General features: G+C 48.9%; 1 protein-coding gene across 1 annotated transcript in view; it reads left to right on the forward strand.

Annotated features, from left to right (window-relative positions):
• The window catches only part of LOC144161523 (uncharacterized), a 101,650-nt gene that overhangs the window by 26,738 nt on the left and 47,241 nt on the right, over window positions 1–27,671 (forward strand). Inside the window, exons 5-7 of the mRNA XM_077692182.1 lie at window positions 19,663–19,832; window positions 22,103–22,284; window positions 26,562–26,709. Of these exons, the coding sequence (XP_077548308.1) occupies window positions 19,663–19,832; window positions 22,103–22,284; window positions 26,562–26,709 (500 nt within the window). The remainder of the gene's footprint in view (window positions 1–19,662; window positions 19,833–22,102; window positions 22,285–26,561; window positions 26,710–27,671) is intronic.

Consider the following 27,671-nt stretch of genomic DNA (forward strand, 5'->3'; position numbering starts at 1 on the left):
CGATAACCACTACGCTACCGGCGGGGCGATTTTCCCATTCACTTTCTGGGGTATTTATGTTAGGTATGTTTGTTTCCTGTGCTTGGGGGTGGTAGCCAGCGCCATTCGGACTAATCGGGGTGAAGGGGACCTTCTTTTTAACCCCCGGGTCGTGACTCGAGTGTCTACGACATGTCCAGAGTGGTCGACCAGCTTTGAACCCTCTTAAGCTCCCTTTGGCAACAAGACTGCCAGAACAGAGGCCCTCGCTATGCATGTAGCGAATCAGAATAGGAAATGAGGGGCTCGTTGAAAATAACACAGAAATAAGGGTTGGCGCTGGCTACCAGAAATGGCGCTGGCTACCACCCCCAAGCACAGGAAACAAACATACCTAACATAAATACCCCAGAAAGTGAATGGGAAAATCGCCCCGCCGGTAGCGTAGTGGTTATCGCACCAGACCGGTATTCTGGAGGTCGTGGGTTCGGATCCCACCTGGCGGGCATTTTTTCTTCACTTTCTTTCTTTCTTTCCAAATTCTTAATCTGTTTCAATAATCTACCACATCCTCCCCTTTGCTTTCCGAGGTTTTCTCGACTGCCAACCCTTATTTCTGTGTTATTTTCAACGAGCCCCTCATTTCCTATTCTGATTCGCTACATGCATAGCGAGGGCCTCTGTTCTGGCAGTCTTGTTGCCAAAGGGAGCTTAAGAGGGTTCAAAGCTGGTCGACCACTCTGGACATGTCGTAGACACTCGAGTCACGACCCGGGGGTTAAAAAGAAGGTCCCCTTCACCCCGACTAGTCCGAATGGCGCTGGCTACCACCCCCAAGCACAGGAAACAAACATACCTAACATAAATACCCCAGAAAGTGAATGGGAAAATAGCCCCGCCGGTAGCGTAGTGGTTATCGCACCAGACCGGTATTCTGGAGGTCGTGGGTTCGGATCCCACCTGGCGGGCATTTTTTCTTCAATTTCTTTCTTTCTTTCCAAATTCTTAATCTGTTTCAATAATCTACCACATCCTCCCCTTTGCTTTCCGAGGTTTTCTCGACTGCCAACCCTTATTTCTGTGTTATTTTCAACGAGCCCCTCATTTCCTATTCTGATTCGCTACATGCATAGCGAGGGCCTCTGTTCTGGCAGTCTTGTTGCCAAAGGGAGCTTAAGAGGGTTCAAAGCTGGTCGACCACTCTGGACATGTCGTAGACACTCGAGTCACGACCCGGGGGTTAAAAAGAAGGTCCCCTTCACCCCGATTAGTCCGAATGGCGCTGGCTACCACCCCCAAGCACAGGAAACAAACATACCTAACATAAATACCCCAGAAAGTGAATGGGAAAATCGCCCCGCCGGTAGCGTAGTGGTTATCGCACCAGACCGGTATTCTGGAGGTCGTGGGTTCGGATCCCACCTGGCGGGCATTTTTTCTTCACTTTCTTTCTTTCTTTCCAAATTCTTAATCTGTTTCAATAATCTACCACATCCTCCCCTTTGCTTTCCGAGGTTTTCTCGACTGCCAACCCTTATTTCTGTGTTATTTTCAACGAGCCCCTCATTTCCTATTCTGATTCGCTACATGCATAGCGAGGGCCTCTGTTCTGGCAGTCTTGTTGCCAAAGGGAGCTTAAGAGGGTTCAAAGCTGGTCGACCACTCTGGACATGTCGTAGACACTCGAGTCACGACCCGGGGGTTAAAAAGAAGGTCCCCTTCACCCCGATTAGTCCGAATGGCGCTGGCTACCACCCCCAAGCACAGGAAACAAACACACCTAACATAAATACCCCAGAAAGTGAATGGGAAAATCGCCCCGCCGGTAGCGTAGTGGTTATCGCACCAGACCGGTATTCTGGAGGTCGTGGGTTCGGATCCCACCTGGCGGGCATTTTTTCTTCACTTTCTTTCTTTCTTTCCAAATTCTTAATCTGTTTCAATAATCTACCACATCCTCCCCTTTGCTTTCCGAGGTTTTCTCGACTGCCAACCCTTATTTCTGTGTTATTTTCAACGAGCCCCTCATTTCCTATTCTGATTCGCTATATGTATATATATATATATATATATATATATATATATATATATATATATATATAAGACAAGAAAACTTTGAACAAGGTAAACGCCCGCATCCCACCAACCTTTGCTTTTGGAATTCCATTTTATTTATTTCATTTTTTTACTCCGGGTGGTCTTGTGCCCCGTACGTCACTCTAACTTTATCTTTTCGTTGTTGAGTTTCAGGACAGTCCTCTTCCAGGAATGTTGCCGTGAGTGACACGTGCCATTTCAGTTGCCGGGTCATTGCTTTTTCTTTTGTGTGTGGGTTTGTGTGGTTTCCCTCCTGTTTTTTTTTCTCTTTTTTTCTTTTTTCCTTGACCTAGTTAATTCCCCCTTCTCTACCTTTTCTTTTGACCTGATGCTTGCAGATAGTTTCTGATAAGGACCCCACTCTCACCGCCTGGTCTGTTTCCGGCGGTTCTGAGAACCTTTCCGTATGCACCGCGGCGGGTCAACAAACACCCTCTCATCCTTTCTCTCCAAAAATTCCCCGAATATCACCCCCCGGCTGACTTCCCTGTGACCTACTTCGCGGCTCAAACTATACAACCTTCTTTGCCCCAAAATATCTCCCCCGACATACTCCCAAAGCAATCCGCTTTCTAAATTTCACTTTCTTCTTTCCTTCTCCCCTCTCACCTGGGGACCTACCTCTATATAAAGCGTGCCAGCCAGGCGAGAGATTGCCCTGACGAAACCTAGTCGCTTTACTGAAACGTTGGCAACAATCTTGCTTTTACCTTGTTCAAAGATTTCTTTTCTGATAATATATAAAGTTCCGTAATACCGTAGCAATAGGTCAAAACTTGGGAGCAGACACTTGGAAAACACTGAACAAGGGTTTTATTGTTCCCAACAGTTCCGAAAGGAGAACCTTTCTTCTTCAGGAGTTATTTTTGAATTATATATATATATGTATATTGTGGGATTCTACATTTCACACACAAGTGATTTCCCACCCCGCAGCCATCCGCGCTCAGCAAACATGCCTTGGGAGCGCCGGCTGCGGACAGGTCCGTTGTTTGCGGAGACAAGACAAAGTCAGGAGGCGGGGAGGGCAAAACATCAATGGTAGCATTTATTGCAAAGTGCGAATCAAATACACTGCATACAGACTGATCGTAGGCCATAACAGTAACATTGGGAGCGAGGCATTAAACAACGCTAGAGATCGAGATGGTTCGACTCACCCATGGCATACCGGAGTAGCGGAGCGCTGCGCAGTGCGAGGGCGGTTGCAGTCTCCCAGCTCGCCCGGACGCGTCCTTTGTGGCGCGTTCCCTAGGTCAGGACCAGCGCGTCGAATCGTCCGCGTGCTACCAGATCCCCAAGACAAGAGAGCGTCCTCCCGTCATGCGACAACCCACCAGACCTCGCCTTTTGGTGGCGCTAGTATCGAGGAAGAACTGGTTCTCGGGTAAGGCAGAGGGGAAAAGGGTCAACGCCTCCACCAGGGCGACAACAAACCGTCCGGTCGCTGGCGCCCTCACGTATGGTTCCCGTCGCGTGTGCACGCCGGCCGCGATGGGAAGCTAGCCAGAAGGGATTCGCGTGAAAGTCACGATCCCCTATATATATATATATATATATACATGTGTTGACTTTATTGAATCCTCTTATATTATCTCTTAGTGCAAGAAATTTTGGGTATGCGAAAAGGGATATATATATAAATGTATTCAAGATTTTATTCCTGCTTCAGGCCATTTGAAATCCTGAATGGTGCTGAATAAGGGGTAATTCGGGTTTTATTCTTAATAAAGTTTCATTTTACGGCCTCTGTCTGTAAAGAAATAAATTTTATTTCGAGATCGTCACGAATTTCAATCGAATCAGCCATGGCCAATCCCCCTTGTAGATATTTGACCAAAAATGTTAGGGCATCATCATCACATTCACCACAATCTTTGAAGGCATCCGTCAGCATGCTCTCGCGTACAGCACACGTCGGTGCTTGCATAGGTTTCCTTGCATTCGTGCTTGTGGCAGTCAGCCTGGGTATCTACCATCTAACTACTGATCCTGCTTCACATACCAAGATATGGGCTCTGTACTCCCGTCACTCTCGTAAGCACTTATGTCTGTTTACGTTTCGATGGAGTGTGACGTTTAATGTCTTCCTATTGGTAACTTCCACGCCCAAGCTGATTTTCTGGCATGCTCGTATTCATTTCTTGCTCGAAGCTCTTAGGCATTTTTATGCGAGCCTGCGACAAATAAGGGAGAAGCCAGGTGCATGTAGAGCTTTCCAGTATTGGCGTTCCGGTGATAATTCGTAACTTTTATCATTATGAAAGACGGCACATAGTGCTGCACTCCCGGTAACCTGCCAACAAAGGGTCATTTAAGCTTGTAGAGAGCGCATCATGGAGAGAGACGGCACCAGACATCTTCCCGCAACCAGAACCTGATTGTTATTCTCTGCGCGTGGCTCGGACTTCTCACGCAAGCACCCACTGTTGTTGTTGTTGATGATGATGATGAAGCATAGGCGATGTTGATGATCGGCGCGCTGTGGTGATGATGATGATGCGGCTACAGGGGACCCCCCCCCCTCCCCCTCCCCCAAGCGCGGTAGAGGAATTCGGGACGTAGCACAGGAGAGCGGCTGTAGTTTGTTAAGTACGTGAGAATGTCCGGCGCAATTAATTGTCTGTGGTGGTTGTTTTATGGGCGGCACACGTCAGTGAACGTGGCGGGCTCCGGTATGCACGTGGGGCGCCTGAGGAGCGCCTGTATGTAGAGGCTCTTGTGGAGGATCCAGAATGGCGTTAGCCATGCGGGCGGGCTTGAGCCTCTCGAGGGCAATGGATTCAGGGCGGCGCCTGATCGGCGCTCTACAACTGGTGACCCGGACGTGATTTTTATTCTCTGAGCGTGGCTCGGCCTGCTCACGCAACCACCCGCGGTCCATGATGATGATGATGAAGCGTAGGCGATGTTGACGATGGGCGCTGCTTTGGTGATGATGATGATACCACTACACACTTATGTGACATAGTGCTTTGCGAGATAAAAGCCAGTGGGCATTAACATCGGTAACTAGCAGTGTAAATACACAAATGGATTAGGTTTTATATATATATATAATGGATATATAATGGATATATATATAGTCGTGACGTAGAGTCCTTAGTTGCTAAGAAGAAGGAGGAACACATTGCATGAACGCGAGTGGTGGGGATAACAGGAAATGCGACGAGTTCACGGGTGGCGAAAGGCCCAAAAAAATCCGGTGTCTCCCAGAGGGAAAACCTACAAAGCCCACGCTGCCACGAGCACTGAGTTTACATGCGCCTCACCGGTAACAAGGATTAACTACCAACCGTTCATGCAGTGTGTTCCTCCTTGCCTCTTTCTTGCCTCCTCCTTGCCACCTTGTTGCTCCCTCCTCCTTCCGTTTTCTTTTTTTTCTGTTTGTCGCTTGACTTTGGCACAATAAGCTCTGTATGGAGTGTGTGGTCGTTTGTGTGTTTGTTTCCCATGTGGCTTGTGTTTCGGGGCGCCGCCCCCACTCTGAGTCCGTACGATTTCACCCAAATCTGTTATTCCTGAGGAAGACCTGTCTCGGGCCGAAACGTTGGAAATAAAGTCTCCGATGAGCGTACTTCTACTTTGCGTGTATATATATATATCTATATATATATATATATATATATATATATATATATATTTATATATATATATATATATATATATATAAGAAAAGAAAACTTTGAACAAGGTAAACGCCCGCATCCCACCAACCTTTGCTTTTGGAATTCCATTTTATTTATGTCATTTTTTTACTCCGGGTGGTCTTGTGCCCCGTACGTCACTCTAACTTTATCTTTTCGTTGTTGAGTTTCAGGACAGTCCTCTTCCAGGAATGTTGCCGTGAGTGACACGTGCCATTTCAGTTGCCGGGTCATTGCTTTTTCTTTTGTGTGTGGGTTTGTGTGGTTTCCCTCCTGTTTTTTTTCTCTTTTTTTCTTTTTTCCTTGACCTAGTTAATTCCCCCCTTCTCTACCTTTTCTTTTGACCTGATGCTTGCAGATAGTTTCTGATAAGGACCCCACTCTCACCGCCTGGTCTGTTTCCGGCGGTTCTGAGAACCTTTCCGTATGCCCCGCGGCGGGTCAACAAACACCCTCTGATCCTTTCTCTCCAAAAATTCCCCGAATATCAACCCCCGGCTGACTTCCCTGTGACCTACTTCGCGGCTCAAACTATACAACCTTCTTTGCCCCAAAATATCTCCCCCGACATACTCCCAAAGCAATCCGCTTTCTAAATTTCACTTTCTTCTTTCCTTCTCCCCTCTCACCTGGGGACCTACCTCTATATAAAGCGTGCCAGCCAGGCGAGAGATTGCCCTCACGAAAGCTAGTCGCTTTACTGAAACGTTGGCAACAATCTTGCTTTTACCTTGTTCAAAGATTTCTTTTCTGATAATATATATATATATATATATATATATATATATATATAACAGGTAAGAAGTTCCGTAATACCGTAGCAATAGGTCAAAACTTGGGAGTAGACACTTGGAAAACACTGAACAAGGGTTTTATTGTTCCCAACAGTTCCGAAAGGAGAACCTTTCTTCTTCAGGAGTTATTTTTGAATTATATATATATGTATATTGTGGGATTCTACATTTCACACACAAGTGATTTCCCACCCCGCAGCCATCCGCGCTCAGCAAACATGCCTTGGGAGCGCCGGCTGCGGACAGGTCCGTTGTTTGCAGAGACAAGACAAAGTCAGGAGGCGGGGAGGGCAAAACATCAATGGTAGCATTTATTGCAAAGTGCGAATCAAATACACTGCATACAGACTGATCGTAGGCCATAACGGTAACATTGGGAGCGAGGCAATAAACAACGCTAGAGATCGAGATGGTTCGACTCACCCATGGCATACCGGAGTAGCGGAGCGCTGCGCAGTGCGAGGGCGGTTGCAGTCTCCCAGCTCGCCCGGACGCGTCCTTTGTGGCGCGTTCCCTAGGTCAGGACCAGCGCGTCGAATCGTCCGCGCGCTACCGGATCCCCAAGACAAGAGAGCGTCCTCTCGTCATGCGACAACCCACCAGACCTCGCCTTTTGGTGGCGCTAGTATCGAGGAAGAACTGGTTCTCGGGTAAGGCAGAGGGGAAAAGGGTCAACGCCTCCACCAGGGCGACAACAAACCGTCCGGTCGCTGGCGCCCTCACGTATGGTTCCCGTCGCGTGTGCACGCCGGCCGCGATGGGAAGCTAGCCAGAAGGGATTCGCGTGAAAGTCACGATCCCCTATATATATATATATACATGTGTTGACTTTATTGATTCCTCTTATATTATCTCTTAGTGCAAGAAATTTTGGGTATGCGAAAAGGGATATATATATAAATGTATTCAAGATTTTATTCCTGCTTCAGGCCATTTGAAATCCTGAATGGTGCTGAATAAGGGGTAATTCGGGTTTTATTCTTAATAAAGTTTCATTTTACGGCCTCTGTCTGTAAAGAAATAAATTTTATTTCGAGATCGTCACGAATTTCAACCGAGTCAGCCATGGCCAATCCCCCTTGTAGATACTTGACCAAAAATGTTAGGGCATCATCATCACATTCACCACAATCTTTGAAGGCATCCGTCAGCATGCTCTCGCGTACAGCACACGTCGGTGCTTGCATAGGTTTCCTTGCATTCGTGCTTGTGGCAGTCAACCTGGGTATCTACCATCTAACTACTGATCCTGCTTCACATACCAAGATATGGGCTCTGTACTCCCGTCACTCTCGTAAGCACTTATGTCTGTTTACGTTTCGATGGAGTGTGACGTTTAATGTCTTCCTATTGGTAACTTCCACGCCCAAGCTGATTTTCTGGCATGCTCGTATTCATTTCTTGCTCGAAGCTCTTAGGCATTTTTATGCGAGCCTGCGACAATTAAGGGAGAAGCCAGGTGCATGTAGAGCTGTCCAGTATTGGCGTTCCGGTGATAATTCGTAACTTTTATCATTATGACAGACGGCACATAGTTCTGCACTCCCGGTAACCTGCCAAAAAGGGTCCTTTAAGCTTGTAGAGAGTGCATCATGGAGAGAGACGGCACCAGAGAACTTCCTGCAACCAGAACCTGATTGTTATTCTCTGCGCGTGGCTCAGACTTCTCACGCAAGCACCCACTGTTGATGGTGATGATGATGAAGCATATGCGATGTTGATGATCGGCGCTGCTGTGGTGATGATGATGATGCGGCTACAGGGGACCCCCCCCTCCCCCAAGCGCGGAGCGCGGTAGAGGAATTCAGGACGTAGCACAGGAGAGCGGCTGTAGTTTGTTAAGTACGTGAGAATGTCCGGCGCAATTAATTGTCTGTGGTGGTTGTTTTATGAGCGGCACACGTCAATGAACGTGGCGGGCTCCGGTATGCACGTGGGGCGCCTGAGGAGCGCCTGTATGTAGAGGCTCTTGTGGAGGATCCAGAATGGCGTTAGCCATGCGGGCGGGCTTGAGCCTGTCGAGGGCAATGGTTTCAGGGCGGCGCCTGATCGGCGCTCTACAACTGGTGACCCGGACGTGATTTTTATTCTCTGAGCGTGGCTCGGACTGCTCACGCAACCACCCGCGGTCCATGATGATGATGATGAAGCGTAGGCGATGTTGACGATGGGCGCTGCTTTGGTGATGATGATACCACTACACACTTATGTGACATAGTGCTTCTCGAGATAAAAGCCAGTGGGCATTAACATCGGTAACTAGCAGTGTAAATACACAAATGGAGTAGGTTTTCAAGAGGTAAGTTATAGAGACCAAGTTTCTCGGGCAAATACGCTTGTCAGTATTTCACATTCACCCGGGTATACACAACGCGTAATGGCAACCATGAGCTAGTCTTTTGTGTTCTCGTCTAGAAACACGCGTGGTTCGACGTCTTGGACCTTTTCTCTTGAACTGCTTCACCAGCGCTGTTTCGGAGAGCGTCTTTCACATCCATCGCGCACGCGCATCCCCGTTCTGCAGGTTTGGCCTGCGGAGAAGGCGTTAGAGGGGGCGTGACACTCATGCACGCTAAATGAGCTGTGCACATCTGGTGCTATGGTACTGCGTCGGAGCTGTGCTCGCCCGTCTTGATTATTGACTACGGCCGATGGAGAGACTTTGTACTTTCGCCCTTCCGCCCTAATATATTTTCCTTCCCCGCACTGAGTTGGCTACAGGTGCCCCCTCTGACTGCTCGCAATAGTGTCCGCATTGCAGTCTCCGCTGCCCATCTCCTTATTAGCAAATTAAACGCACCGACAAGCTCGATGAGATGGCCCTTGTTCTGATGGACATTTCAATGTGGACGTATTGACGACGTATTGAAGATGACTGCTCCGCTTTGGTGGAGGAGTTTAGATTAGTCTCTTCCACAGGAGAGTAAGACGTGCAGGAAGCTGGCGCGAAGCGGCCCGCCCCGTGCGTGTGCGCTAGAATAGATCTGCAGTACTTCCCAGTTAAGTTCACCTATTCAGATTGAAAGTACTCTTAATCGCCAATTATCCGAAACTTTCTTATGTGCACTCCCTGAACTGCGCTCATATTCGCCTTTCATGCTTCGATACTTACCAAAAGGACCCTTAGCAATTTATTTCTTGAGCGTGCCCAACTCTAAATCGCCGCAAAATTAAAACGCACTTAATTCTTTCCACTTCAGATTTTCCTCAGAAAATGGCTACCTGTTGCGTGAACGTGTCGAGAAGCAGAGCTCGTGGTAGCAGCTAATCCGGACGAGGCTGTTTGAGGTAGTATTTTGCGGCTAGAACTTAAAGGACAGCTCAAACAAGAGGACCACAACAGAAACGCGATCGTCCGTATGAATAAACGTGGCCTCCGCGATCGGCTACCGGCGGCGCGCCGTTGCTCCGGCCGTTCCAATCGCCCGGAGAGAGCGTAATTCCGAAGAGGCTGTTTCGCCGTTTTCCGCCGCACCGCGGCGCGCGTAGCCTAAGGTCGTTTTCCCTGGCGCGGGCGGGTGCAGAGGACGAAAACTCGGCCTTCGCCGCCTGTGTGTGATGTTTAATAAAAAAGTTACGCACACCAATGCAGGTGAAAGGTAGAAGTACTTACTGGTACCATTAGGGTAGTTACTGGTGCTTTGAAGTTTTGACGCGGACTATGCCCGGGGTGATGCATAAGTGAATTAATTGCACAGCAGTATTCTTTTTTGTAGTCACGCATGGTTCCAAAACACAACACGTTTTCCGGTTTTGTTTCTAAAAATCTCGCACATGTTGTTTGGAATGCACGGAACGCATATTCCGTGCGTTCCAAGCAAGAATCAAATTATGGGAATTCAACCGACCGAAATCCAACCATTAGTAAACACGAAAATACCCACTATGTCGTTTCCTTTTTTCTCCTTTAAACGTGCGGTCTTTGACAGATAAAGTAGATGACATGGCAACACTACTTGAAACGTTTGGCGTAACTTTTACCGCGATACTATTAACAGAGACGTCGTACACTTCAGCATCTGAAGTGTATACTGTCCAAATGGCTATCGGTATTTCTTCCGCAATAGACAGGGTAAACTTGCTGGTGCCGTTTATTGGCATGCATGCTTGCATATACAAGCGTACCGAGAGACTTCCAGTCTACCATAAATGGACGTGGTCTAAGTAATGTTATAAAAATCATTACCCGAGTTATGTTTGGTATAGTTCTCCACTTGATGTGTTTATTCACTAATATCCCGAACAACTTACTTACAGCCGATGTTGTGCATACAGATATTAGTGATCAGCCGAACTGCTCACCGAAAAAAATAATGCCCTTAATATGTCATGACAACAAATTAGCAAATCTATAAATTCAGAAACAGTCTTTCGAAAAAATACATATGTAGAGTCGATAGCGATATGAAAGGCACCGCGGAATATCACGACTTTTTTCACTCACGGCTAATAATTTGGTAGCGTGATGGCAGTAGCTACTTGAAACCCCTAAGCATATTAAATAAAACGCAAAAATATGATTGATTCGTACCCGTGGGAGCCTAACAGATTATTTGACTATCGTAGTCGCCTGCCTATAAGCATTACACGAGAGCTTAGCGGTATTACGCTGTTTTCGCGCACGCACGCACGCACGCACGCACGCACGCACGCACGCACACGCGCGCACACACACACACACGCACGCACACACACACACACACACACACACACGCACACGCACGCGCACACGCACGCGCACGCGCACGCACACGCACATGCACACGCACACACACACACACACACACACAAACACACACACACACACAACGGATACCCAGAGCGTTCGAAACAACTTAAAAGGCAAAAAAAGCATATTTTCACACAGCGGTATCGCGCGAAAATGATGTAACAGCGAAAACAGAATTCAGCACGCTGACATTCACTCTGCCCGAGATGACAGAACCCTTCTCGGCATTCGCCTTTCAAGCAAACGACCACTAAAGCTGCGTGCAGAGGCAATCGTGGGTGTTAAACAACGTACGTTAAACAACTTTGTACTTGTAGGATCGAGTCAAAATACATAGACCATATATTCAAGTTTTCTATCCCGAAAACGTGACAACAAAGGGTGATTTACAACTCATAGCGCAGGCAGCGTCGGCCAGACGAGCCTCGCTTCAACCTTAGGCTAACGGCGCCGCCTCGCGGCGTGTGTCGGAGTTAGCAAAATTCCACCGCTCCCCTTGCTTCCGCGCCGAATGGGACGGCCGGAGCAACGGCGCCCCGCCGTTAGCCGATCGCGGAGGCCACGGAACAAATATTGCAAAATGCGGGACTATGTTGGCTACGCAGCTTAGTCAGGAGATACATGCGCAACACAGAAACTACGAAGGTACGAGCAATCTGGTTCGCCTAAAACTACGTCTTTAAATGTTGTGAGGCTATTGACCTTTTCCTTTATGCACCGATGGAACTTCTATGTTTTTGTTCTGTCTCTGTGTCTCTCTGTGTTTCCGCCTACCAGCTTCTTCACCTGTTTGTCTCTGTCGCCACAGGGAGCCAAACAGGTACTCTTTGGCGTTTGCGATCAGCATCCGCTGGTGATGCGACTGGAAATAGTGGGTCACCAGTTACACAGCGTTAAAGATAGGACTTACCTGCCGGGCCACCAGTCAAGGCCTAGGAGGGACGATCATGAGGATTCTTGCAGGTCTTTTTCTCAGTGTTTTCCGACCTTGAATAATGTTTAGTGACGTTCTCGGAAACTCATCAAAATTACCATTCGTAATATGACACCATTTGTAATTGAGCTTGTATACTGCTTTACACGAAGCGGTAGTCGATGTTACTATAACACGTGCTCAATACAACTGCAGGAACATTACCTGTGTAAAAGTTCAAGCGCGTGGGGCATCAAGATTGTGTGTCACTTTTGTTTTTCTAACAGGTTTTAGCGTTTACCTGTTCATCTCTCATATATAAAACTGTTTCGGCGCTATTTGCCCCAGTCGGCCTTGTGCTATCAAAACCCAATCATAAATCAATCAATCAAGATTGTGTATCCTTAAACGTATGCTTAATATTGAGGATATAAATGCGTACCAATAACGCCCATGCGTGACTGTTACGTCCTCGTTGGAACATACACTCAAATTATCAGGATATGAGTAACCCTTTCCTGGCAGAATAATAGATGTTTAAAATAAACAAAACCCTCATACCGTATTGAAAAGTCAGTTATCACTGCCGCGCTCAACAGATTTCACTACTGAAATTGAGAATGGGTCCACACTCTAGGGCATGTGTTATTTCTGGAAAGTTTTTCTTTGCTAGGTACAACAAAACGGGCTTGTACACAAAACTACTACGTATTTATTCTGAAGGCGTTTCTACATTCCTTCGATTACTAGCCGAATATCACTGGAAATAAGGACGGCACCTTTGATGTGTTTTGTTACGGGATTTCTCGTCGCGCGCGCACGCACGTGCGCGCACACGCACGCGCACGCACGCACACACACACGCACACACACGCGCATGCGCACGCATATATATATATATATATATATATATATATATATATATATATATATATATATATATATATATATATATATTGTAACAAGAAGAGTTAACGCTGCACAACAATATTAGATACCGAAGCGCCATTTGCCCAATCGGGTATGCCCCGAGGATTATCGTGAAGACGACGAACGACTCGGACGTTCATGCTCACGAGCTCATACCGGCTGGACCTGCGCTCGGCCCGTGGCCTTACGCTACGCCTTCAATAAACCCCCAAGATCAACTACCGTCGTGACTGCTATTCCCCTTTACAAGTGGTGGCGGTCAAGGGTCTTCGTTGCACACTGGAGCTTCGCAACCGGACACTGCCCGAGATGAACCACCGAGAGACCAGCCAGCACCCTGCGCCATCGGGCGCACCCGTGATCTGCTCTTGCGCGATGCGACAGTGGGACCCAACCATGTTCACTGGCGAGGACGACACTGATGTCGAAGACTGGCTGTCGTCCTATGAGCGTGTGAGTGCCTACAACAAATGGAATGATCCGACTAAGCTGCATAACGTGTTTTACGCCCTTGATAAGCTCGCCGGGCGGTGGTACGCGAATAATGAGTCAGACATTACTACCTGGTCTGCGTTCCGCACCCGCTTTGTGGCAGCATTCGGCCGCCCAGCTGTACGCAAGCTTCATGCCGAGCAGCAGTTGCGTGTACGCGGCCAACAAGCCGGGGAAACAGTCACCAGTTACATAGAGGACGTGGTTGACTTGTGCTAGCGGGTCGACCCGTTGATGACGGAAACGGACAAGGTCAGGCATGTCCTTAAAGGAGTGGACGATGACGCGTTCCAGATGCTGCTGTCCAAGGATCCCCAAACGATAGCCGCCGTCGTACGTTTGTGTCAGAGCTTCGAGGAGCTTCGAAAGCAACGGGCCCTAACTCGGCAAGCTTGCGCTCAGGTGGAGCCCCTGCCGAGTTTGGCTGCGACCTACACAAAGGACCCGACGCTGTTCACCCGGATAAAAGATTTTATTCGGGAAGAGGTGGCTCGCCAGGTGTCCCTCCTGCCGTACAAAGTGGAACCATCGTCCCCTCTAGCTCCTGCACTGAGGCACGTGGTACAAAAAGAGGTCGCTGAGGCACTACCAACTGCCCACTACCAAGCACCGGTCGCCGGCCCCTTAACATACGTCGAAGCTACAGGGAGGTCACCTCCGCCGCCTGCTCCTTCGGTCAACCCTCGAGTGGTGCACCCGCCTGCTCCACCAGCCAAGCATGCCGTGCCACTGCGTCCGTTGCAGACCAATGCGATTCTGAATGTCGTGCCGGCGAGCCGTCTTCCAACGGCTGTGGGTAGTCCTCTTACGCGCACGTGGCGTACGCAGGACAATCGCCCTATATGCTTTGTATGCGGAATTGCTGGACATGTAGCTCGCTACTGCCGTCGTCGCATGCCGCCTCCGAACACCTTCCAACAGGTTCCGTACTACGACCCCACTTACGCCCAGCCGTATATTGTTCCGCAGCCAATGTACCCAGTCGCCTCTGATCCGCCGATGACGTCGCTGCCGCCTGCCCGCTTTACTACGTCCACCAACCGCCAATCTCCTTCTCCACGTCGTCGCTCGCTGTCACCTATGCCGCGCCTCTCTGCCAGCACTGGGGAGGAAAACTAACAGCCTCAGTTCCCGAGGCAAGAGCTGTGTCGCCCGCGAAAGCTAAAAGTCCTCACGTCCCGCCCGAAAATGTTATTGATGTGTTTGTTGAAGGTATCCCCACTACTGCCCTAATCGACACTGGAGCTGCTGTTTTTGTCGTTCACGCCGACCTATGCCGCTCAATTCGAAAGGTTCTGACGCCACTTTCCGGACTATCCTTGCGCACTGCCAGTGCACAACACATTAAGCCCATAGCAGCCTGCACGGCCCGTGTCGTTATTCAGAATATTCTGTACACCGTTGAATTTGTCGTATTGCCGTCTTGCTCTCATGTAATCCTGGGTTGGGACTTTCTGTCGCGCCATCATGCCGTCATACGGTGTGCACCTGCCGAAGTCGAGTTTTCGCCTCTCTTGGAAGATTCTTTCTGTGGTCCCAACGCCAAGGTGGTCATCGCCGAAGACACTGTCGTCCAACCCCGTTCTTCCGTTCTTGTTCCTCTTTCCTGCACATCTATTCCTGAGGCTACGGTGCTTTTTACGCCGTCCGACATTTTCTTCCGCCGCAGATGTCTTCCGCTACCCCTCGCCCTTTTGACAATTTGCAATGGCGTGAGTGCACTGATGATTATGAACCAGTCGACGACTTCGTGCGCCTTTTAACACGGCGAAACACTCGGCTTTGTAGAGCCGGTCGATCCCCGTCTTGTTACGGAGCTTCTTGATGATGCGCCCCATATCCAAGTCGACGAGCTGAGCACTACTACTCCATGCACACGGGACGAAACATGTTCCGGCATTTTCTGCCGCTCAATTGACGAAAGTTTGGACGCCACCCAACGAGCCCAGCTTACTGCACTTCTGAGCCAGTTTTCTTCGTCTTTCGGTAGTGGGCAAAGTTCTCTTGGCCGCACGTCCGTTGTGAGCCACGCCATCGATACTGGCTCGCATTCCCCGCTTTGACAACGACCGTATCGTGTGTCACCGGCAGAGCGACGCATCATTGAAGACCACGTGAATGACATGCTTCAGCGTGACATTATTCGTCCCTACAAGAGTCCCTGGGTGTCACCCGTTGTTCTTGTGAAAAAGAAAGATGGGTCCATTCGGTTTTGCGTCGACTACCGCCGTTTGAACACCATAACCCGCAAGGACGTGTATCCCCTCCCCCGCATCGACGACGCCCTCGACTGTTTGCAGGGAGCAGAATACTTCTCGTCGTTAGACCTTCGATCCGGGTACTGGCAGATCCCTAAGGCGGAAGCAGATCGAGAGAAAACTGCTTTTGTTACCCCTTACCGTCTTTATGAATTTAATGTATTGCCGTTCGGGCTTTGCAACGCTCCTGCCACCTTCGAGCGAATGATGAGCGGGCTAAAGTGGAAGACGTGTCTTTGCTATCTGGATGACGTCGTTGTTTTCTCTTCGGACTTCAAAACGCACCTCGCCCACCTGCAGCAAGTTTTGACGTGCCTTGCAAGAGCTGGGCTGCAGCTGAATCTCAAAAACTCCCACCTCCCCTCGCGGGAACTTCTGTGTAGATGCGACGCATAGGCGGAGCGGCGAAGGGAACGCGTTTTATAGCGCGCATAACGTTGAGGGGACTGCGTAAGCTGGTCCCAGTCGATGACGACGTTGGCGTACTTGTAAAGCGGCGTGGACTCTAGGTGTTTGAGCCAAGCGTGTATGTTGCTTCGCCGGAGAACGGAACACCGGTTATATGCGCAGCGCGCCCGAAGGAGAAGAAACCGCGGAAGAGAGAGTACTGCACATGCGCCGGCCCCAGCGCGTCTGCCGCGGCTATGACGCAACGTGCCGCGGCTATGACGCAACACAATCCAACACAGTCCACTTTAATCCAATCCAATCCAAATCCAATCCAACCGAATCCAAGCCAAGCCAAGCCAAGCCAATCCAATCCAATCCAATCCAATCAAATCAAATCCAATCCAATCCAAAGCCCCTCGCGAAAGAGTGTTCGTTATCGGAGAGGAGAGGGGGTGAGCGGCGGAGAGCGGCGGAGAGCGCAGCTCGCGCGGCGAGGAGAATGGCAGAGGGGTGGACAACGCCGACAACAACGACGACGACGCCGGAGGGACAAGGCGAGTGAATCAGATGCTCTGCATCTAAAAAGTGTCGTTTTGCTGCGCGCAAACTGACGATCCTGGGCCACGTCGTTTCGAAGGACGGGATCCTCCCAGATGATACGAAGCTGAGAGCCGTAGCCGAATTTCCGAAGCCGACCACTATAAAGGCGCTTCGGAGCTTTATCGATCTTTGCTCGTATTTTAGACGCTTCGTACGAAACTTCGCCAGCATAATTTCGCCTTTAACTCGGCTCCTCGGTGGTGCCAGCGACATATCTGCGTGGTCACTCTCCTGCGACGAAGCCTTTGTGACGCTACGGCGTCTACTCACATCCCCGCCGATACTGCGGCACTTCGACCCGTCCTCCCCAACCAAGGTCCACACTGATGCTAGTGGGGTCGGCCTCGGTGCTGTGCTTGCCCAGCGAAAGCCCGGTTTTGTCGAGTACGTCGTAGCATACGCGAGCCGTGTACTGACGAAAGCCGAGTCGAACTACTCTGTAACAAAGAAGGAGTGCTTGGCGATAATTTGGGCACTGGGAAAGTTCCGCCCGTACTTGTATGGTCGCCCATTCGACGTCGTCACCGATCATCATGCGCTCTGTTGGCTCTCCTCCCTCAAGGATCCATCAGGTCGTCTTGGCCGGTTGGCTCTCCGACTGCAAGAATACGACATCCGGGTCATTTACAGTTCAGGTCGCAAGCACTCCGATGCTGATGCTCTTTCACGCTCACCCGTGCCTGCTGAAGTTTCCTGCCTTGCCTCAAGTGATCTGTCGCCTCTTGCAGTCAGCAACATGTCAACCGAGTAACGCAAGGACCCGTGGATTGCTTCTCTTATTGGGATGCTCTCCGGTACATCGCCTGCCGGGGGATCTCGGGCCCTACGCCGGCAGGTTTCTCACTTTGCCCTCCGTGACGAGCTACTCTACCGCCGCAACTACTGCTCCGACGGCCGAAAGTGGCTGCTGGTCATACCCCGTCATTTGCGCAGCGACATATGCTCCTCATTTCACGCTGATCCAAGTTGCGGTCATGCTGGCGTACTAAAGACCTATGAGCGTCTTCGCCTCCGATACTACTGGCGTGGCATGTATACCTTCGTGCGCAAGTACGTGCGCTTTTGCCCTGAATGTCAACGCCGAAAATCGCCGCCGCCCCGCCTTGCCGGTCCTTTGCAGCCACTACCATGCCCAGCAAAGCCATTCGAACGTGTGGGCATCGACCTGTATGGCCCACTTCCGTCTTCTGCAGCCGGAAACCGATGGATCATTGTCGCCGTGGATCACCTTACTCGGTACGCCGAAACAGATGCTCTTCCGGCCGCCACGGCTCGCGACGTAGCGTCCTTCCTGCTTCGCCGCTTTGTTCTTCGACACGGGCACCTCAGGAGCTTCTCAGTGACCGAGGGCGGGTTTTCTTGTCTGAGGTTATTGAAGCCCTGCTCTCTGAGTGCCACGTCGTTCATCGGACTACCACATCATACGATCCACAAACGAACGGGATCAGGGAACGCTTCAATCGCACCCTCGGTGACATGCTCTCCATGTACGTGTCTGCCAACCAGTCGAAGTGGGACCTCGCACTCCCGTTTGTAACATTTGCTTACTATACGGCAAAACAGACGACCACGGGATTCTCGCCGTTTTTCTTGTTGTATGGGCGAGAGCCGTCCTGCACAATCGACACGATACTCCCCTACAAGCCCGACGCAAGTGAATTTACGCCGATTTCAGACCATGCTCGTCGCGCCGAGGAATGCCGTCGACTCCATGGTTCGTTCGTTTACATTGACCGATCAGCAGCGCCAGAAGCATCGTCATGACGAATGCGTCAAAGATCGCAGTTTTGATCCCGGCTCCCTTGTGTGGCTTTGGGTGCCCTGCTCAACACCCGGTCTCTCCCCAAAACTGACCACCAAGTACCATGGCGCGTACAGAGTCATTGAGCGGACTCCGCCCGTCAATTACCTTGTGGAACCAGTTGCACGAACTACAGATCATCGCCGCCGAGGGCGTTAAATTGTTTACGTGGATCGGTTAAAGCCCTACTACGACCCTCTAGTTTCGTCGTGCCCTTGAGTAGCCAGGATGGCTCCTTTTGCATCGGGGGCAATTGTAACAAAAAGAGTTAACGCTGCACAACAATATTAGATACCGAAGCGCCATTTGCCATATCGGGTATGCCCCGAGGATTATCGTGAAGACGACGAAGGGCCGACTCGGACGTTCATGCTTACGAGCTCATACCGGCTGGACCTGCGCTCGTCCCGTTGCCTTACGCGACGCCTTGAATAAACCCCCACGATCAACTACCGTCGTGACTGCTATTCCCATTTACAATATATATATATATATATATATATATAGATTGCGAGAAGGGCTGTCTTTGGTTGCCGTAGCAAATAGTAAAAAATGGGTATAATAGCTTCTAACAAAACTGTTTATTGGTCGACGTTTCGATCGGATGCCGATCAAGAAAGATCGGCATCCGATCGAAACGTCGACCAATAAACATTTTTGTTAGAAGCTATACCCATTTTTTACTCTCTCTCTCTCTCTCTCTCTCTCTCTATATATATATATATATATATATATATATATATATATGTGTGTGCGTGTGTGTGTGTGTGTGTGTGTGTGTGTGTGTGTGTGTGTGTGTGTGTGTGTGTGTGTGTGTGTGTGTGTGTGTGTGTGTGTGTGTGTGTGTGTGTGTGTGTGTGTGGATAAATAGGGGAGTACACGCAAACGCAGTTGGGGGTGTTAACAGGTGCCACCCCAGTGTTTGGTGTTTTCGCTTTCGTGCAACATCTTTTTTACCCGAGACACTGGCTTCCTGTAAGTTTTTGCTCATTAGATGACCATTTCAGTGCCGTTTTATCTTTATGACTGCAGGCAGTGCCCTCTGGGGGTCGCGGTCTCCCGCAGCTGACGCGTCGTACTCTACGGCTGATCAGCAGGCAGCCGTGGAAGGTCTTCTGCGCAGACTCGTGCCCCACTGGCAGTCCCAGATCACGCTTCACGTCTTTGCCAGACCGAAAGACCAGCGACAAGACATGTTTGTGGTGCGTCTTCTACACAGACGATGTTTTACTGCGCACCCGGCGCACATCTAGCAAATGACAGGCTGATTCCTCATAACTAACGCGGTTCCTTGCTTGACACAACGCAGTAACCGTGTACGTAGGTGCCGTCAGAAGTAATTGAAGCACGGGAGCTGTGGCCGAACCACATAGGAGCGCCGAGTAGTTGCACCGGCGGCAAACTAAAAGACGAGAACACGCATGCGCGCCTGGAGAAGGAGATAGCCCATGCACCTATACATCTCAAAACACTTCTTTTAGCCTGTGTTCGAGCATTCTTCACAGCATGCTGGTCTCGGCGATGGCGCTGATAGCCTACACACCTAAAAATATTTGAAGAAAAACATTTTCAATGCAGATCCCTGTGAGAGCAGCTCGCGTGCACTGGAAATGTGCCAAAAATGTTGTCAGATGTGTCTCTCCTCTCAGCGCCATCGCCGAGACCAGTACGCTGCGAAGAATACTCGAACCCAGGCTAAAAGAAGTGGTTTGAAATCCATAGGCGGGCTATCGCCGTGGGCGGGTGCGCATGTGTGTTCTCGCCCTTTCGTTTGCCGCCGGTTCAGTTACACGGCGCCACTATGCGGTTTGGGCACAGCTACAGTGCTCCAATTACTTCTGACGGCACCTGTACAATTTCACCGTTGTTAGAACGAACGCAATTTGCGGTTGCGCGCAGCCATGCCGGCAGTGTAGCAAGGTAGCAGAGACGCTGTCACTGTGTTAACTAAAACATCCGTCATATAAGAGCATCAGCACGTGACTAGGTAGGTTTGCGACCTTTTGTCTCAGCTATGCAAATCATGATACTGTAAGAAGGATCACGGGAGTATGGTCATGGTTCTGAGAAAGAGGAAAATTCGTTTGAGCTAATTTCTAAGTTACCTGATGGGCATAGATCAGTAATTTTTTCGCCGAGGTACTACGCAATCCCCAAGATAAGTGCTGGACGCGTTGCTTGCAGAACTACGTTCTGCAAGCATTTAAGATTTGGAAAAAAGTTAAAAAAGGGCTCCAAGTCCCTTGAAGACAAAAGGCAAGTTTAATTTGAAATAACTAGACTTTGGTAAATCACTCAGCGCCATGCATGAAAGACTTTGTTTGAAGCGAAAAAAACCGGAATAAATCTTCAAAAATCTTCAAATCTCCCGCTACAGTGACATGTTATGGGCACGACTGATGTAACATGAGCCAGAACTAAAAACGTAGTTACCAGTGCATTAGCTGCAAGTTAGCACTCTAGTGGTTCGACCAAATGAAACTGGAAGCCCCACTACAATAACCCAGTCATCTTTCTTGGTGGGGGCTTGTTTTGGCGGCCACCGATCGCACAAACATGAAAGCTCCATTCGATTCAGAAAGGGTGCACGGCAACGTTGCAGAGAAAGTTCTGTGGTGCCGGTGCAGTGCAGCAGCGTGGTTCCGCGGTGCCGAAAATCACGGTTGCACCGTCAGTAGCACCCCTGCGTGTTTACAATCGAGCGAGGTGCAGGCATAATCGTCTGCTAATCATACTCGCCTGTCGTCCTCTACAACTGGATGTTTACGGCCATCTGGGTTGCGTCGTGCGCATCAGCGGCGACGAAAAGTTTGTCCCACGCATCTTCGAGCTCGACGGACATTTTCACGCGGTCGCCGCAACTTCCGGTAGCCGCCTGCCAACCCACAACGCGCCTACGCTCACGGCGCCGAATTGCTGCACTTCTTCCGTAGCAGGTGCAGCGGTTCTCTGCACCACGGCGGCACCGCTGCTGCACCGTGAGCAATCAAGCGATGCGGTGCGCGGCACCATTCCTGCAGTGGCGAATCGAGCGCTTTGGTGCAGCGCACAGTGCAACGGTGCAGGCGTTGCAGGGAACCGCGTCTGAATCGAATGGAGCTGATGTCAAAGTGACGTCAAAGTGACGTCAAAGTGTTCAGTGACGTCAAAGAAAGTTGCTGGTGAGCGGCTAGAGAGTCGCCACTGCTTCATCTGTTTTCTTTAATATCTCGATTATTTGTTCGAAGTTGCGGCAAAATTGCGGCAACCCGCAGGGTTCTCCTTTGAGCCCTTTGCTATGGAATATAGTACTCCATGGACTGTGGGAGACTCCGCTCCCTTTCATTAGAATTAAAAAGCGAGCTTTCTAATGAACCAAACTCGCATTTTGTCTTCATGGACACTTGCTCCTGCTTTTTGTCACACTATGCGAAATAAAAAAGCGTTTTGAAGAGGTCCGATACTCTCACTGCAGTTGTCCTTTACTTCGCAGATCGACACCTTCAACAACAGCGTATCTATAGCGGGAACGAGCGGCGTCGCCGTGGCCACTGGCCTTTACTATTACCTGAAGAAATACTGCAACGTTCATGTGTCCTGGTCGGGCGTCCAGACGAAAACGGCCTCGGGGACGCCACCTTTGGTTCAAGATCGAATTGTTGTCCCGCTCAACAAGTGAGTCTTATCCACTCATACATATTTAAGACCAACGGTGCGCTTTCCCCAAGTATTTTCTGTGATATTAAAGAATTTACTCGCTTATTAGAACTCTCGCCCATTCTGTTTGTTCGAATATACATATATATATATATATATATATATATATATATATATATATATATATATATATATATATATACAGAAAGAAATGCCGGCAGTCTACAACGCCAAAGAAGGCATAGGGGAAGATCAGACAATTTTTTTACCGTTCGTGACGTTACATTATTATTAATTTTTTATTAATTACGTGAGAAAGAAAGAAAGAAAAACACGCGCCCAGAGTGGGGACCGAACCCACGCCTTTCGATTAGATCTCGAATGCCTTACCAATTCTGCTATCTGGGCGACTGTGTTCTGCTTCACTTTCTGGGGTATTTATATTTACTACAACTGTATCTGACGCTTGAGGGTGGTAGCCAGCGCCACTCAGACTACACGGGGAGAAGGGGACCTTCTTTTTCAACCCCCGGGGCGTGACGCGAACGTCTACAGCCTGTCATGAGCGGTCAACTGGCGGGAAACCCTCTTATGCTACCTTGGCATCAAGGCTGCCAGAACCGAGGCCCTCGCTAAGCTTTTCGTGCGATAATAGGGTTTGGAAAATGAGGGGCTCGTTAAGAAATACAGAAAGAAATGCCGGCAGTCTACAACGCCAAAGAAGGCATAGGGGAAGGTTAGACAATTTTTTTACCGTTAGTGACGTTACATTATTATTAATTTTTTATTAATTACGTGAGAAAGAAAGAAAGAAAAACACGCGCCCAGAGTGGGGACCGAACCCACGCCTTTCGATTAGATCTCGAATGCCTTACCAATTCGGCTATCTGGGCGACTGTGTTCTGCTTCACTTTCTGGGGTATTTATATTTACTACAACTGTATCTGACGCTTGAGGGTGGTACCCAGCGCCACTCAGACTACACGGGGAGAAGGGGACCTTCTTTTTCAACCCCCGGGGCGTGACGCGAACGTCTACAGCATGTCATGAGCGGTCAACTGGCGGGAAACCCTCTTATGCTACCTTGGCATCAAGGCTGCCAGAACCGAGGCCCTCGCTAAGCTTTTCGTGCGATAATAGGGTTTGGAAAATGAGGGGCTCGTTAGGAAATACAGAAAGAAATGCCGGCAGTCTACAACGCCAAAGAAGGCATAGGGGAAGGTTAGACAATTTTTTTACCGTTAGTGACGTTACATTATTATTAATTTTTTATTAATTACGTGAGAAAGAAAGAAAGAAAAACACGCGCCCAGAGTGGGGACCGAACCCACGCCTTTCGATTAGATCTCGAATGCCTTACCAATTCGGCTATCTGGGCGACTGTGTTCTGCTTCACTTTCTGGGGTATTTATATTTACTACAACTGTATCTGACGCTTGAGGGTGGTAGCCAGCGCCACTCAGACTACACGGGGAGAAGGGGACCTTTTTTTTCAACCCCCGGGGCGTGACGCGAACGTCTACAGCCTGTCATGAGCGGTCAACTGGCGGGAAACCCTCTTATGCTACCTTGGCATCAAGGCTGCCAGAACCGAGGCCCTCGCTAAGCTTTTCGCGCGATAATAGGGTTTGGAAAATGAGGGGCTCGTTAGGAAATACAGAAAGAAATGCCGGCAGTCTACAACGCCAAAGAAGGCATAGGGGAAGGTTAGACAATTTTTTTACCGTTAGTGACGTTACATTATTATTAATTTTTTATTAATTACGTAAGAAAGAAAGAAAAACGCGCGCCCAGAGTGGGGACCGAACCCACGCCTTTCGATTAGATCTCGAATGCCTTGATGCCAAGCAACGTTTATGCCAAGGTAGCATAAGAGGGTTTCCCGCCAGTTGACCGCTCATGACAGGCTGTAGACGTTCGCGTCACGCCCCGGGGTTGAAAAAGAAAGTCCCCTTCTCCCCGTGTAGTCTGAGTGGCGCTGGCTACCACCCTCAAGCGTCAGATACAGTTGTAGTAAATATAAATACCCCAGAAAGTGAAGCAGAAAACAGTCGCCCAGATAGCCGAATTGGTAAGGCATTCGAGAGAGAGAGAGAGAGAATACATTTATTGAGCGTCTAAATTGGGAGTGGTTCCTTATTCACTGGAGCCCATATGATGTCATGGCCGCGTGCGCCCGGTCGACCAGCGCTAGCTGGGTCGCGAGTGAGGAGCTGGACATCAAAATCTCCCATTGCTCTCTAAAAGAGGGGGCGGGGGGATGGAGGAGGGGTGGATTTTCTGAGCTGAAGTCGCACTCCCCAATTATGTGGCGGAGTGATCCTGGTTTTTTACAAAATTTGCATTCGGCCGAGTACTGTTCCGGGAACATGAGGTGTAGCCTTGTTGGGTGGGGGAAGGATCCAGATTGAATGAGGCGAAAGACTGTCTGCTGCTCCTTAGAGAGGCATTCGAGATCTAATCGAAAGGCGTGGGTTCGGTCCCCACTCTGGGCGCGTATTTTTCTTTCTTTCTTTCTCACGTAATTAATAAAAAATTAATAATAATGTAACGTCACTAACGGTAAAAAAATTGTCTAACCTTCCCCTATGCCTTCTTTGGCGTTGTAGACTGCCGGCATTTCTTTCTGTATTTCCTAACGAGCCCCTCATTTTCCAAACCCTATATATATATATATATATATATATATATATATATATATATATATATATATATATATATATATATATATATATATATATATATATATATATATATATATATATATATATATACTTGGTGTCCCAGCTATCATGCACCAAGATTTAAAAAAAGAGCAATGGCGTTACTCGAAGAAAGCCTAGTGCGCGCAATGTTTGCAGTACTGTGGAGAAGCGGTCAGTAATGTTTTCGTTAATGATATTTAACTAATTAATTGTAATAATTATATAACTCGAGAATTACAGTCCTAATCACTGAAGTGTCAATGAGGCACTTGTAGGTACCCACGAGGGGCATCTAACTGCCGTATTTTCAGCATCGAACTAATTGCGTACTGCAAGAAACTCTATGGTTGCTGCTCCTTCCATGCATGCCTTTATCAAGGTGATGCGCTGTCTCTTGGGGCGGGTGACAGGCGAAGCAGTTGCTTTCAATCAGCTTGTTTAGGGACGCTGCTTTACAATGCGCGCGGAGGCGCCGTCACGTGGTATTTTTCATATTTCGTGGGTTTTCTTTAACAGTCAGAATAAATGGGTACGCAATTAGTTCGACGCTGAAAATACCGCAGTTAGATGCCCCTCGCGGGTACCTACAAGTGCCTCATTGATACTTCACTGATTAGGACTGTAATTCTCGAGTTAGATCATTAATTATAATTAATGAGTTAAATATCATAACTGAAAAAAATTACTGTCCGCTTCTCCACAGTACTGCAAACATGGCGCACAAGGTTTTCTTCGAGTAACGCCATTGCTCTTTTTTAAAATCTTGGTGCATGATAGCTGGGACACCAAGTATATTGTTCCGAAGAAGATGTAGCGAAACCACATGCTTCCCGCTTGAGAGACCCTGGGGCAATGTGCCCGCGCTATGCCGGCTATGCGCCTAGCGCTGCCGGGGAACAAGTAGGAAGACGAGGATTTGTCTCTCGCTCGTACCGCGGCCACCTTGCCTTCGTACTCGGACTGGTTTTCCGTAAATACTTGCCACCAGGCGACCAGAAAATGTGAAACCGGGTTTTCCGATCGTCTGCTAGCTCATTCCAGGGCGCATTTTCTGGTCGTCTGCTGCACCACTTGGCTCCTTCCTACCGTGAACCCCAAACGTGCGTTTCGCTCTGCATACCCCAGGTGGCGCCGTCGTTCCAACAGCAGCTTGCGCTGGATCGCACGTTCAAATCGGCCGCTATTTTCCCACAGGCGAAAATCGGTTTTATTTTGTTTTCAGAAAAAAACAGGTAAGTATCGTCGCTGTTCCCGGTGTCAAACAAAATAGACTACAAAATACGACCTTCGTGTGAAGTTTGAGCGCGAACAGAGCGGCGGTTCGCTCAGGATTTTTTTTTGTAGTGTTCCAATTATCGTGGCACCACCCTGTATATAAAACCAGAAAGACAAGACAATAAATGTGCGTGCATATATAATGTTGTCATGATTACCACCGACCAAGACAATGGATGTGTTTATATTTTGTTTAAAAATTCAGTGTAACCTCTGTGGCATGGGTTAAATAAAAAGAGCTTCGTCGGTCTCATCCTACTTCACAGAGGCGAATGACGCACGATCTGTTGTCTGACTCGTTTTCCCCATCTCCAGGTTCCGCTACTACGAGAACGTGTGCACGGCCAGCTACTCCATGGTGTGGTGGAACTGGACACGCTGGGAGCAGGAGATCGACTGGATGGCGCTGAATGGCATCAACCTCCCCCTCGCCTTTAACGGTCAGGAGGAAATTTGGAGAAGGGTGAGGCCCCGATGAATCTTCCTTATACCGAGAGTTATTTTGAAGAAGCCAGAGATTTAAAGTGTTAGCTCCAAATTAACTGGGGTCATGGTTCTCCTTATGCATTGAAGCAAATAACTGCAAGGGCCCCCTCTCTATAACACGAACTCGATACCTTTTCTTTGCGTCTGTCTGTCTGTCTGTCTGTCTGTCTGTCTGTCTGTCTGTCTGTCTGTCTGTCTGTCTGTCTGTCTGTCTGTCTGTCTGTCTGTCTGTCGGTTTCTTTCTCTCGCTTGAGCACCACGCATCCAATCGCGCGTTTCCGCAAGGTGCTAAGGAGTCGTCGATAGCGTTAATCGACCTCTTTACATTTTTCACACCGCAAACGTATTTCAGGCCACAGCATTGGAGGCAGCTGCAGTGAAAAAATTTAAAATTCATCGCAACCGGTTCGTTTGAGATATCCGTAGACAAAAAATAAAGTTATATGTATTAGCTTTATACTTTGAAAATATCCCCTCCAACCATTCTGATCTTGCTATCTTGCAAACAGAATTTTTGACTAATTTGTTTTTGCGGTGAATGTCACTCGTACACCATTTTTGAACGCACCTCTTGTGCAGGTGGCTTTTTTGCATGTCAATTGCGTTCTGCGAAAAGCCCCCTAACAGCACGTGCTATGCGAAGAAGTTAGGAAATGTGTACACGCAAAGCGGCAAAGCCACCCTTTCACCTCGCCGCTTAGGTTTAAAAGAAGCGGGGTAGGAGACAATAATAACAGCAACACTTTAATTTGCACCCCGGACGGCTGGAGCCAGGCGTACCTGGCCGCAAAAAGCAGGACTGCCGATACCAATCCAACCTTGGGCGCAGGGAAAGAAATTAGCAGTGGCTTAGGTCGGCTATGTCAGGATATACGTAGCGTGGGGTAAGGTTCAGCTGGTTATGCTTAGCTTCCCTGATTGTCTAGGATTTGCTTGATT

This window comes from Haemaphysalis longicornis, unplaced genomic scaffold (genome assembly GCF_048455015.1).
Source record: "Haemaphysalis longicornis isolate Haplotype H1 unplaced genomic scaffold, Haemaphysalis longicornis Haplotype H1 scaffold_12, whole genome shotgun sequence".
Taxonomy (NCBI): Eukaryota; Metazoa; Arthropoda; class Arachnida; order Ixodida; family Ixodidae; genus Haemaphysalis; species Haemaphysalis longicornis.